We start from the raw sequence: 13863 nt of genomic DNA on the forward strand, positions 1-13863 counted from the left end.
ACAGATAAAAGCCTGAATTTTCGGTAAGTTTATTTGTTTCATTTTTTTTTACTTCATTTTCAACGATGTGTTCTTTGGTTGTACGCGTTGTTACGAGACGGTCAATATGATGAGTATTTGTTTTATCACATTGGCTGACTCGTAATCCGAGTGCTACTATCAATCGACTTGAAATGGTGGAGACAAATTCGAGGAATTTTATGTGTATTTTTGAATCTATGTAAGAGTTATACTTTTCTGTGTCTTTGGCATAGTCTTTAGGAATCTGCAGCTGTTAAACTGGACACGAAATTGGAAGAAACAAGTTTATGTTCTACTCGTACAGCGGCCTTGTTCTATTTCCCGGGGAGTTTTAAAGGTAATTATCTAATTAAAAAGAGAAAAATTCTGCCGTTTTAATTTTTCAGATCGAGCAAACACTGGGAGAATACCAAGAAGGGCTTTTCACTGAAAACAATCCAGGAATTGGAGAGAAGTTGCGATGCATCGAAAGAAGTGGAAATAGATTAAGAAGATCGAACCCAAGGGCGTAGAATGGAGCCATGCATGTTGGAAGAAGCGCCTCTGTCAAGATAAATAAAGTTATGCGTGTTCTCACATCATCTTTTAAAGTTGTGTGAAATATTTTTGATAAAATTGTACTTGTAACGCCTCTATTGTGCCTTTTCTCTAAAGTGGACTTCTGGAACGACGCTGCATAAACACGTTGGAAAAGGTGAGATTACTAATTATATCTTTGGATATTGTTAATGTATGCACTTTATATTTTCAGATCAAAAAGGGAACTTGGTGCCGGGACTATTAAAAACGGTAAGATTACTGCTTTTCTTGTAAGAATTTACTGGCCCAAATATTTTTTTACAGAAAAATCTCAATGTTGCCTGAACGGAGTTGAGCCAAAGGAATCAAATCAAACAGGATCATCTCAATCATGACTACATAAAAGATAGATAGGATAGAAGAATTTTCCTGACCATACAAAAGCCGACAGATCCTGAATAGGGGTGAGTACCCTTATAACTAGTTTTTTCTGAACTTGACTTCATTGCATGCGTCTTTTACTAATTTTGAGAAAATTGATATACTAATTTTGAATCGCTATGATGAAGTGAAACAAAACGCGCCGTTTTTTATTTTCTGGTCGGTTAATGCACGCGCTGACGTGTGACTACGCACAAAATATTTGGGATAGAAATAGGCAATTGAGTTCGAAATAAAGTAAACAAGTCTCAACTGACTTCACCAAATGTAGAAACAGGCATGCGTTTTACGTAGATAGAACCGTACTCCCAAAATTTATAGAAACGTGACATTACTATTTTCAACGTATTTTCAGATATAAGTATAAATATTTGCTTTGAACGTGCTAAATAAAAAAGTCCTTGGGGTCCTTATTTCGGTAAAATATAAAAGCGAACGTGGAAAACAAACGGACTTTTGAGCGATGAACGAGATTAGAACAATTTTTAACTATGTGAGAATTTATCCTTTTGTATGTTTTTTTCTATATCCAGAGGACCTTTGAGAATAATTTTCAATTTAATGAAAACAAAATTCTGGTGGCACCTATATTAATCATTTCGTATCAGTTTAATGTGAAACCATCGACTTACTTTAATTGAAGTAAGTAAATGTTGGTTGTAATATTTAAAAATTCTTAAGGTCCTTTGGCTTTACAGATATGGGTCACCTAAGAAGACCAAAGGCTCATACGCTCTTTGAGACAAATCCCGCGAGGATGGTTTTTATACATTCAGCGGGTACTTGGCTCTTGGAACGTGTAGTCAACAATCGTCCTGAACTTCTCATCAGAATTTTGTCAATGTGCTCATTTCATTCAATTTTTTTTATAAACTGTTACATAGTTTTTTAATGCTAATGGTTCTCTTAGTTTCCTTTATCTGAAGAATGTGGGGTCAAAGTTGCAGCGAAAAGGACTAAAGAGACTGTGGTGCCTGAAAGAAGCAAAAATGGTGTGTTTCCTGATTTTATAATAGCACATTGTTAAATTACATTGTTTTCAGATAGAAAAATTAACTACACTCGGAGAAATGAGAAGGGATCAAACGACGCCAATCCCGATCAATTAGTTTGTTTGATGTGCAACCCTGAAAAAAAATTAAAAAAATATTAATCTATTTTTGTGATAGGGGTAAGTCCTCTTTTAAACTTTAATTTAACCTGATTTTCCACGAAATAAAATTTTTGATTGCACTCATTGGGCAGCTTCTACATTGTGTGATGTGGTTTCTACTATTACACTTGTCCAAGCTGTCAGTTAGTGCAAATCAACAAGCATCAATGAAATTTACGTGTAAAAAATGTTTTGATCGTTTACCGTCATCTTTAAAATGAAAGGCTTATCCGTTGTGAGATCCTAGGGATAGCAGAATTATCTTTAAATATTCTGTTATAACCAGGATCTTCCAACGTGTAAGTCGCCAATCGTCTTGGACATCGCCTGACCTTCCCATCAGAACTACAAGAGAAAAATTCGTTTTTTGGAATAAGATTTTTATTTTAATGCATGTTTTTATTGTGCTTTCTTTCTTGTAAAAATGCTGCAAACGATTTTATTTAGGTGCCTCTTCTCCAAGGAGAGTGATGGGAGATCGGCGGACAACAGAAATAAGGCAAGCAAGGCAATGGCAAAGAAAAAGTGATCCAAAATCACTTGTCTGGAGAGAAATATTCGACTTTGAAGTGATGACTACACTCGGAGAAATGAAACAGATCAAAAATTTTGGTAAGTTCTTGTTTCAACTTTGATATTACTTTATTTTTCACAAAATTGGTTTCAGGGCTGTACTGGTTGATAAGTGATGTGAATTTGACGTCAGGCTGATGGAGGTTTTCTACTAGTACGCAAATCAACAGCATCTCATATAATCAAAGGCTTATCCGCTTTGAGAACCACGTGACGCAATACAATTATGATTGTATATTGTGTTGTGCACTGGTTCTTCAAATGGTTAAGTCACCAATCGTCTTGGACTTCTTATTACCTTCCTATCATCAATACAACTAAAGAAAAATACGTTTTTTTTTGGAATTGGCACATGAAAGATGTTTCAGGTAAGCAGAATTGTATTTTTCTAAGTTTCTAAGTTTTATTATTTCATCATTTAATGTTATCATTATTTTAGTAAAATAATCATACTAATGGCAATTTTCTTGCAGGATTGTAATTTAAGATCAACGGACAAAGAACGGGTCCGTACTTCCAATCAGGTGACATCACTCTTAGGATTAGTTGAACGCTGCAGAATCGCAAGCTTAAATTTTTGGTAAGTTTACTTATTTAAACTTGTTTCCTAAACTTAATTTTCTTAAGTTTTCTTATTTGGTTGTACGCGTTGTTACGAGGCCGTCAATGTGGTGAGTATTTGTTTTTATCACATTGGCTGACTCGTAACCCGAGTGCTACCATCAATCGACTTTGAAACGGCGGAGACAAATTCGAGGAATTCTGACTAAATATATTGTAAATTTAAAGCATGTTTATTTATTAAAAGATGTCTTATTCTTCAAATAAATGGTCCGAAATGTTCCGGGTTAGTCCGATTCCAAACATAATTATATAGGTATAAACAGTACATCGGGTAATCTGCTAATTTGGGTCAGCTTAGAAATTCAACAGCTTCTATGTTTTAAGAACCAGACTCCTTAGTAACTTTGTGTTTGGAGTTCACGGAGTTCTGGTTCTGAGAATATGGAAGTCACCAAACGTCCTGAAGTTAATCTTATTTTAGCCTATTTTTTTTTCTAAACAGTACGTTTTTGGGAACTTGCATCTTGCAAAAGGCGGTTCGGATAAGATATAATGATGTTCTTTCTGAATTCCTTTTTGCCAAAATGCGTGTTCTAACATCACCTTTTTAAGTTGTAGTGCTAAAAATATTAAATACGGTATGATTAGTGGTCCTGACTTAACAATTTACTGCCACAACACTTTTTACAGAAAAGTCTCAACAATGCCAAAAGTATCAACCCCATCATGCTACACTACGTAATCCATAGAAGTTTGAATTTTTTGATCATAAAGAAGTCGACAACTGAAGAATCGCTGGTCTAAAACATAACAGATTGAAGAAAGAAACCTCAATTTTTGGTGAGTTTACTTTTTTTTTTTAACCTAATTTTCAACAGTCTTCTTATTTGGTTGTACGCGTTGTTACGAGGCCGTCAGCGTGGTGAGTGTTTAGTTTATCACACTGACTGACTCGTACCACGAGTGCTACTATCAATCTGCTGGTGGAGTCAAATTCGAGCAATTTTATGTTACCTTACTTTTCTTTTTGAAGTTTTGGTAAGAAGATTACATTTTAAATTAAAAACTTTTTTTCAAAGCAGTACGTTTTTTGGAGCTTGCATATTACAAAAGGTGTTCCAGATAAGACATTTTATTACCCTCTTACTGGTTTACTTTTTGCCTATGCGTGTTCTAATTTCATCATTTTTCTAATAGTGTCATCCCATCTTTTTATAAAATTGTACTTCTGACTGTTGTATTATGTCATTTTTCTAAAGTTTTTCTAACCACCAGGAAACGAATTTTGATAAGTGCTCGTACTTTGAAACTAGCTTTTCCTGGACTTAGTTGCACGCGTTGGTAAAAGCCCGCCTGTGTGGTGGGTGTTTGGTCTACCACACTGGTCGACTTTTATCTCGAGTGCCACTATCGTTCGACAGAGGATCAGGAGTTGGTGGTGTTCAGCGCAAGTCTTACCAGTTTTAAATTTTATTGTATTATAATAAATTGTATTTTATCAATATTTAAAATGTACACTGTATTGATTACACTTTTTTATTGAAATTCTATTTTATTTCCCATCCCTAACTGTACAAAAGAAGCTAAAAAAATAATAAGATTGATTTAAATGTTCTGTCAAGCCAAGTTCGTACAAGAAAAAAAGCTGGATTTAAAGAAGTCTGGAAAATCAATGTAGGTAAGTAAATACAACTCTTTTTGTTGTGAAAGTTTTGCAGTACGGTCTTTAAGTGGTGGATAAATGTTATGGGACGTTTATAATCTGTGTTGTCGATAATATCGCATGAAAAATGTAATCCTGAAAAAAGGTTTTTGTAAGTAATCGAATAAATTTTTCAAATAAGATTCCCCTTAATAAATTCAGTTATTATTCTGAAGTTTTTACGAAAACAGAAGAAAATAATCAGTTATTGGTTTTCGTTGATGTATAAGCGGCAACAACAAGCCTGTTACAAAGTGGTTGTATGGCTTGTTTTGTTCAAAATAACTCATCAAAACAGTCTTTGAGCGTTCGGGAGCCCCAACGCCGCTTATTACAACATTCAACATTTATATACCTGCCTAATGCCTACCGGAAGACTTACTTAGCATATAATAGGGGCGCATTCTGTCGTTTCCACATATTTTCGAATAGTTCCATCTCCATTCCGATTGTGATTTTCGATATCGATCATCGGGGGTTGGTTGACAAGTCTGCGATTTCGTGCTAGAGCGCCGAGTGTGAACCGTTCTTTGAGCTTTGCCGTTGGCGGGGATGGAGGGTGCGCGGGTCGGAAAGGGTGGCTGAAGCCCCGCCAGTCCCAGGGGATGCCACTAGTCTGTAATTAAACTCCCAGCTACTGCCAGCGCCGACTACAGCCCATAGCACCCGCCGCCGCTGGCTGCCTCCCCTCTGTATCTCTTCGCAACTTCACGAACAAGGATAATGTTATACAACCTATACAGAAATTGATCGCGGGATTCTGGCTGTTGTATGTGTTGCATAGACTTTAAGCGGATTGGATTATGGATTTCAACGGATTTTTCCCTTTTCCTTCGCTTGTATATACCTACTTAATTAAGGGTGGGTCTTATATGGGTGCCTGTGCTTTTGACACAACTACACACATGATCACAAAGGCGACATGCATGCATATTTTACTAATCCTTCAGGAAAAGAAATGCACTCTTAAAGCTCATTCCATTATCATTCCAGCGCAAATTTTGTTTAAAATAAACGCAAAACATTTCCATTTAGCACTGCAAATTGAGCTCCGGAATCAGGACATGTAGAATTTCCGGTAAATTAAATTTAGCAGTAGGTAGAAATGATTTCAAGTTTTCGAACTTGAAATTGGCCTATCGTTTTCAAATCGTCCCAATCTTTGTAAAATCGGCCAATATGGCCGATCGTCGATCGTATTTCATGCGTTTTATTCGATCGTGCGGACATATCACGGACTGACAGTGTGTTTAGGAACACAATGCGTGACACGAGATACGGTCAGAACCGTGACCAGAATGAAGTACAATAGTTTCATCGATCTATGGACTATTCGGACGGAAACCACGATTGAAAATGCACTAATACGCCTAAATTAACTCCAATGCTTTACGGCTTTAACTTTCGAACAATTCAGCTAAAAGAGCTAATTTAATTTTTGTTTTATTTGGTTTCGGACGTATTCAAAGGCGGATCTGTTTTTAGTTTTTTTAGTTTCATCCATTTTTACTCAGGGAACCAAACAAAGGGAATTATTCATGATAATTTTATTTAATATTTAATCGATAAATGCATTATGAACTCAATTTCGTTATTTTCACCCTCCGACAAATATTTACCGCCGCGACGGCATATAGGCAATTTCTCTGGGATCGGACAGATCGAACAATGATAGGCTTATTAAATAATAATCATAATCACAACGCTCAAATTATTTATTTCACTAAATTATTATTAAACACACATATTTTTTATTTCTACACAACATAATACGTGACAAACCGAACTCAAATTTTTCGTTCAGATCTTTATTACACGCTAATTACGTAATTTAAATAATTTTTTTTAGTGAAACTCGTATTTTAAAACATTTTAAAGTGACATTGGTCTTTCAAGAAATTTCTTATTATAATAGTTAGTGATGGAGGGTTGTAAGGAGCTAATTCTAATTTGAAACAATAAAATTTAATCCACAATTTATGAATATGACTGCCTAAATCAAACTCTGTTCATATGTTTGTTTATTTATTGGAGATCTATCTGGAAATAATGAGAAATAAAAAGATTAAAAACTTGAAATAAAATAATGTGAACTAAGACACTATGTAGGAGATGTAGGTAGTCGAACAATTAAATTTTAATTGATGATATAATAAGTATGAATTTTTCGAAGCGTTTTCAGTTTATTTAAATAAATGTCAATTCAAGCGATTTGTTTAGAATTGATTAGAACAAACGTCAATTTAATTTATAATACAAGGTGTTTATAAATGTTTCTAGCATCAAGGGTGGCTTTGGAATTCCTGCCATGCACTATTTTGCCGCTTTGTTTTCATAGTGAATATCACTATCTTGAAAATTATTTATAATGTTAGTTACGTCAATGAAGTTTCAGGTACAGTTTTGAGTCCAAGTTTTTGATTTTCAGATTTTAAACCGCAACTAGAACAGTTTATTTCTCAAAACTTACTGTGCTCCATGTTTAAGGTTAACTGCAAATGTCAGTTGAAAAATCGAAATCCACATTTGTAATGAGCGGCAAATTACTTTGACATTTCATAGCCACCCTTGATGCTAGAAACATTTATAAACACCTTGTATAATAGGATTTATAATATTTTGTTTTAAAGTACCTAATCTACAGTTTACCACACTTCTAATGAATGCAAACTCGTATTTCCTTTAATTTTAGAAGCCGAAATTAGAAAATTGCCACCCTCATAGTACCTACAAAAAAATTCATACGTTGCAAGTGCGAATTTTTGGAATAAAATGTTTCTCATCTTTTGCGTTAGAAATACCTATTGAAAGGTTAAGAAAATTCTAACCATTTATTACTTTGAACCAAAATTCAAATTTAAATTTAAATTTTATAAATTATCAAAATACAAATAGACGGGTACGGGGACACCCAGAGGGCCGGTTTACACAATAATTTAATTGAAATTAAGTTAATCTCGTAACTAATTTGACGATTGATGACCTTTAATTGGCGGAAAAAAGATCACATGTCACTTTAACATGATGTTAAGTATTTAATTAAAATTTAAGATGTAACATAGCTTTTGTAAACCGGCCCAGAATTAAATACAAATAAGCAAGCAAATCATTTATTCAACAAACAGAGAGAATCAAAAATAATTAAAGTAAACTTTAATCATCGCTCTGATGATGGTAGCACTGCTACCGAAACGCGCGTTAGCATTTTTTGACGAAAATTTGGTGTTTGGGAATAAATTGTATTTTTGATAATTTTTGTCAACACCAAGAATTGATCCAATAAAATTCTTTGAAACAGAGAGAACAGTGATCATAAACTGAATACAAATTTTGAAACATTTTAAGTATTATTTTGAAACTTGTCACGAGCACTTAAAATTTGATTTTGAACTGTTCTCAATAATTTGTCGATTTCTCCATCGCAAAGCAAAATAGTAGGCTAAATTTGTAGCTGACCGTCATGTGGGTAGCAGCAACAAATTCGTCTTGTAAAGTTGAAATTTATATTCCGAAAATTAACCAACATGTGAGCGCGACAAATGGTATTTATTTCTAAATCTTTGTTTTGACATTTAATATTCCAACTGTGATTTCCACAATCTTCAAGACGAAATTTTTCAGGTTTCTGTTGAAAATTATTTCATAAAACCTTTCTTTAGACTGTAATATTTTGTAAAATATTATATTTTAGTTATATATAATTAAATTACAAGGGTTAGGGATAGGTACATTCTAAAGGGCTGCCTCAAGTTCCCCTTGAATATTTTCCTAATGTTATCCACTGTTGATGGTTATTATTGTTGTCAAAAAATGCAGATGGCTGCCGATAATAAAAAGGCTGAATTAAACTGTATATGGGCGTCACATTTACCCCACTGGGAACACATTGAAATTACAACCAAGTTGAACCCCATTTTGACAGTTATTGTTTGACCTGTATTTAAAGCTGACACCATTTTATCCCATTATCAAGCTATGATAGAAGTAAGTTAGTGAGGTAGTAAACCAAAAAAAATATAATTGAATCCATTTCTATGAAAAGAATCGAAGCAGATGGAATATAGAATAAATTTATTTAAATAAGATCGTGATTGAGATTCAGCATGGCCGCTTAGCGTTTCTTTAATGAATGTACTTATTCTCTATTGTAAAGTAAGAATAATGACAATATTTAGGTAACAACTGCAAATGTACAAGAAACAACTGTGAGGGTTTCTGAGGGAAAGATTTTCATTTTGTTTGGTGGGGGATAAATGGGAGGTGCTTATTGTTGAAAAGTGTGCCACGAAACTACAACCGGCTAAATTTCCAAACAAAAAATCGCGAGACAGTTGATATCCTTCCCTATATCTAATTGGCAATTAAGCATTCCTCTAATCGTCAGATGACAAATTTGGTAGTTTCACATCAAAATGCAAACGTGGGTGATTTCTGCATAGACAAATAGCAAAGATTTCTGGGTATCGGGGTAGTTAGTCCTGTGAGAGGATCAAGTTTGACAACATGGCTGGGCGTGGCTTCCGGAAGGGCAGCGCGCGTTGTGATTGGATGCGTTTTGCTCCGCCCCCAGCCTGTTACCAAATATTGGTCCACAAATAGTTCGTGTTTGTTGCATGTTTAGATGCCCAGATGGGTCTCTCACTACAGCGTAGTTTACTCGTTCCGACGGTGCATAATTAACTCCGAAGCTTCCACAAACTGATAGGAATTTTAGGCCAGTTTGTGAGTGAATGTAGTGTTTGAAGTGTCTGAAGATGTGTAGCAACGAAACACCCGCGAACGCGTCCCCGAGGCTTCCTGTGCCCTTTTTGGAAGCTAGTGGTCCGCGAGCTCTTCTCCCGATCGACCAGTACCGTCTCCAATTATATCAATATGCCGTAGCAGAACGGTTACGTTATCCGTTATTAAACCCGTTCCCGACGCCGTTAACGTGCTACCCTCTATTTCCGCGCGCTTTACAACCTGAAGAACCCAAACCCCAACACAGCTACATCGGCCTCATCGCCATGGCTATCCTCAGTTCTCCTGAAGGAAAATTAGTGCTCTCCGACATCTATCAACACATCCTCGATCATTACCCTTATTTTCGCACCCGAGGACCTGGTTGGCGCAATTCTATACGACACAATCTCTCTTTGAATGACTGTTTCATCAAAGCGGGACGTAGTGCAAACGGAAAAGGTCACTATTGGGCCATACATCCCGCCAACGTTGACGACTTTCGCAAAGGCGATTTTAGACGTCGCAAGGCTCAGAGAAAGGTGCGAAAACACATGGGGCTTGCTGTCGACGAAGACGGCGCCGACTCTCCAAGTCCACCCCCGCTTTCCGTTAGTCCTCCAGTGGTGCCAGGACCTTCCACGGCAGTTTACCATACAGTAAGAATTTTTGCAAAAATTGGAAAAACGTGTTTGATTATGGGCTAAATTTTCGCACCGGGTAACCAGGTAACTTTCCCACAAAATCGGGACGGAAACTCACTTTTGAACGACCAGAAAATTTAGTGCGATATTTAATTAATTATTTAAACAAAATAAATTACGTACCAACAAATTTAATTAAATTATTGTCACCGATACGTGCATCGGCACAAAAATACAATTTTTTTCTGTTTTAATTTCAAAATGTGAGAACTAAACTGTAAGAAGTAGAAGCTGGAATTACACTTATAATTTAATTAATCTGAATAATATTTATTGATATAAAAAATGCTTTTAGGTTGTTTTTCTTTTTTATACTAAAAATAAATTCACTGCCGTTTAAGAAGTCGCAATTCTACGAGTTAAATTGATCCGAAAAAGCGCTCAAAAAGAGATTTCAAAATTCGGTTGGTTTGCGACGGATTCTGATTCGCTTCTTATAAATATTTAGATACCTTCAACTCTCGTATCTTTCATGGTAAACGTCATGAATTATTAAATGTTGGGAATTTTTTAACCGTTTTATCAAACTGTGTTAATACAGCATAGTGTGGTAATTTTCAGTTATTTATAAATTATTGGCAATGTGCTAATACAAAGGGGTGCAAATATCGAACAGTTTATTTATTATCACAATCCACAGAACTGCTTCGAAATTGGAAATAAATTTTGCTAATACGATTCAGTTTTATTGTTTTTTGCTTTGATTTCTTAATTGAGGGGTTTTCTTTAATTTTTGTAAAATGGCAACTGTAAATCGGAACGATTCCATGTTTAAATATGCAAAAGTATGAATAAAAATAATTAATTAATCAAAAATGTCAAATTTAGATTGCACAATGCAAAACGTAAATTCATTCATTCATTATTAAAATTAATTCTCATTAATTAAGCTTGTACTTTTTATTCAATTACAGGTTACAATTCTACAATTTTTGTATGAATAATTTCTATTAAAATATCTTCCCTAAAACACTGAAATGTTCGACGGCTACCATACAACGATTTCTGCTCAATTTTTTGCGTTTTGTGGACAAACCGGATGCGTAATTTTTTATCATTAGCGTGTTGTGTAGTGATAACTTTTGATAAAAACTGCTGAAACGAGTCTTTCCAGGAACAAGAAGTTTTTTAGCGCGTTTATTGCCCAGGTATTTTTGGTGCTAATCGACACGTTTTCTCACAAATTATCAAGTGTTTAATTTATAATTTTCCTCAGGTGCCGACACGAGGTCCGTCCCGAAAACGACAATTCGACGTGGCCTCCTTGTTAGCACCAGACTCGGGTGAAGAAACCAACGAGGAAGACATCGACGTCGTCTCCAGTGATCAACACCAGGAGACTTCGACAAAACAGTGGCCTAATATGTTTCCCATTGTTAATTATTATCAAGCGTTGTTACAAGCGAGACCTGGGTCAACATCAGAAACTGCCACAGATCCTACAGACTCCTAAAGTGATTTTTAGTGAATTGTGTTTGGAAAAGTATAAAGTTATTTATACTGAAGGCTGTCCGTTCCGTTTTTTATTTATACGAATAGTCACTGTTTATAATAGAAGCATTATTTATTGTTTTGTTACGTTTCTCAAGCAATTTTGATGAACGTTTATTAATTTCGTAATAATACCGACTTTGTATATAAGATTCATGTGTATGAAAACTGTATCAAATATATTCTATGTAAATATACTATACTTATATCCACGAAAGTGTTTTTCTTCAGTTCAGTGCAAAGTACCATAAATCTGCCACCACAGGTTTCTTAAAAATAAAACAATTTTGTCTTCGTTAATCGTCCAGCGTCCACGTTCCTCCACTTGAAGCGAATACAATTCGAGTACTCCAACTAATTCAATCACAACCATGAATGGATTTGAGGGTCTTAAAAAGTGCGTAGGTACTTAAGCCCCAGGAGGTACAAATATTGTGGGATTTTGACACTAAGTACTCATTGTAACATCCTAATCTATTTGACACATCCACTGAATGGCATTGTAGTCATTGGCCATTCAAGATTCTTCCATAAAAAGGCGTTATACCTAACAGTGATTTACTAAGCTTTTAAGCCCAATCAGTGAACAAAATGCAAAAATGACTGTAATTTCATTTATGGCGTTAAAAGCGTGACACGTGCTATTGTTAATACTGTCAAAGGGAGGAGTCTTTATTTTAAGTTGAGAGGAATCTTTCTAGATTTTCGGATGTTTAAAGTATGCATATGTGCATAAAAACTGTGTCGTTTTCATTGAATAGGGCCATTATTCATTCGTTGGGTGCAACAGTGTAAATACAATAAGTGCGCTAGGCGGGTTGAAATAATTCCCGAAGTGTAAGTAAGTCTCAACGGGAGACTCCGAGTTCTGCTAACAAAGCATTGAAACAGGGCTGTTTAGGCCGACAATTATTTACTAATTTACACAGTCCAATAAATACAATTACAATTGCTACTCTATTATAACGCACCGGTGCATGAAACATCACATTTCCAACCATAAAAGATCGCTCGCACAAGAATTCACTTCTTGGGGCTGAATTTTAATGGACTTTGTGTTTGTTGGACGCTGTTTTCTCACCCCTGAAGTGCACTCGATAATGCACGTGTCACACGTTCGTAATTTTCGAGAAGAATCAGCACAAATTGCTAACATATGTAATTGCTGTTTTTAAAGGAAACATTTAAACAAAAGGAACCTCATTAACATAAAACTGCTAATTAAAAGATGATGAATGGGGATAGAAAAACAAAAAGTTGCTTGTCAGTTCAATTCAACGCAATTAAGTTGTTCATGTTCAACCGCACATGCAGCGATTTTAAAAACGTGAATTTTAATCGTTGCAAAATCGGGAAACCGTTTAATGCCAGATTTTGTATGTCCATAATAAAATCGACTGAATTAAAAATGAAAAAATTCAATGTTGATATTTCAGAGCATCTGTTACCTGGGATATAATATTTCTGTTTTGATTCCAAACAGTTCGTCCGGTTATGGCGTGTTGAATAATAGCGAAAATTTCAAAATCGAAAATGAAATGTATATTTTGTGGCCTTTTGTAAACTTAGGAAGCACTTTTACCTAACCCACCTGCTTCTACCAGGAATAAACCCCCAATAATAACACGATGACAAATAAGTTCTTTTCATAACATTTGGCAAATACGAAGATTTCTTTTAAGATAAGAAAATACGAAATGTTTTTAAAGCACAAAAGAGCTATTATTGTGGGAATAAATTTCCTCGCTGTCTCATCGGGTCGATTTTCCTGCAACGAACACGCAGTTCTAATGATACGAAAACAGGGCAGAATAAACGAACTTGTCACGTAACCACAACAAATTAAAATAAGAAAAAATGCGTGAACAGTGGACATTGCTTATTTGCATACACGGACGCACAACACCGGAGGTGTACTCAAAACAAGAAGGCGGCATATGTCAATATTAGCTACAACTTCAACTTGGGAGTGGTGC

The 13863-nt window shown here is 35.2% G+C and overlaps 1 protein-coding gene across 1 annotated transcript; it reads left to right on the forward strand.

Annotated features, from left to right (window-relative positions):
- The first annotated feature begins 9555 nt into the window (after nt 1-9555).
- fd102C (forkhead domain 102C) lies at nt 9556-12093 on the forward strand. The gene is made up of 2 exons (XM_088047572.1): nt 9556-10351; nt 11613-12093. Exons 1-2 carry the CDS (start codon nt 9728-9730, stop codon nt 11847-11849), a joined length of 861 nt encoding a protein of 286 aa, XP_087903698.1. The 5' UTR covers nt 9556-9727; the 3' UTR covers nt 11850-12093.
- Nucleotides 12094-13863: the final 1770 nt, after the last annotated feature.

This window comes from Gnatocerus cornutus, chromosome 10, assembly GCF_029298725.1.
Source record: "Gnatocerus cornutus isolate USDA-ARS CGAHR chromosome 10, icGnaCorn1.1, whole genome shotgun sequence".
Lineage (NCBI taxonomy): Eukaryota > Metazoa > Arthropoda > Insecta > Coleoptera > Tenebrionidae > Gnatocerus > Gnatocerus cornutus.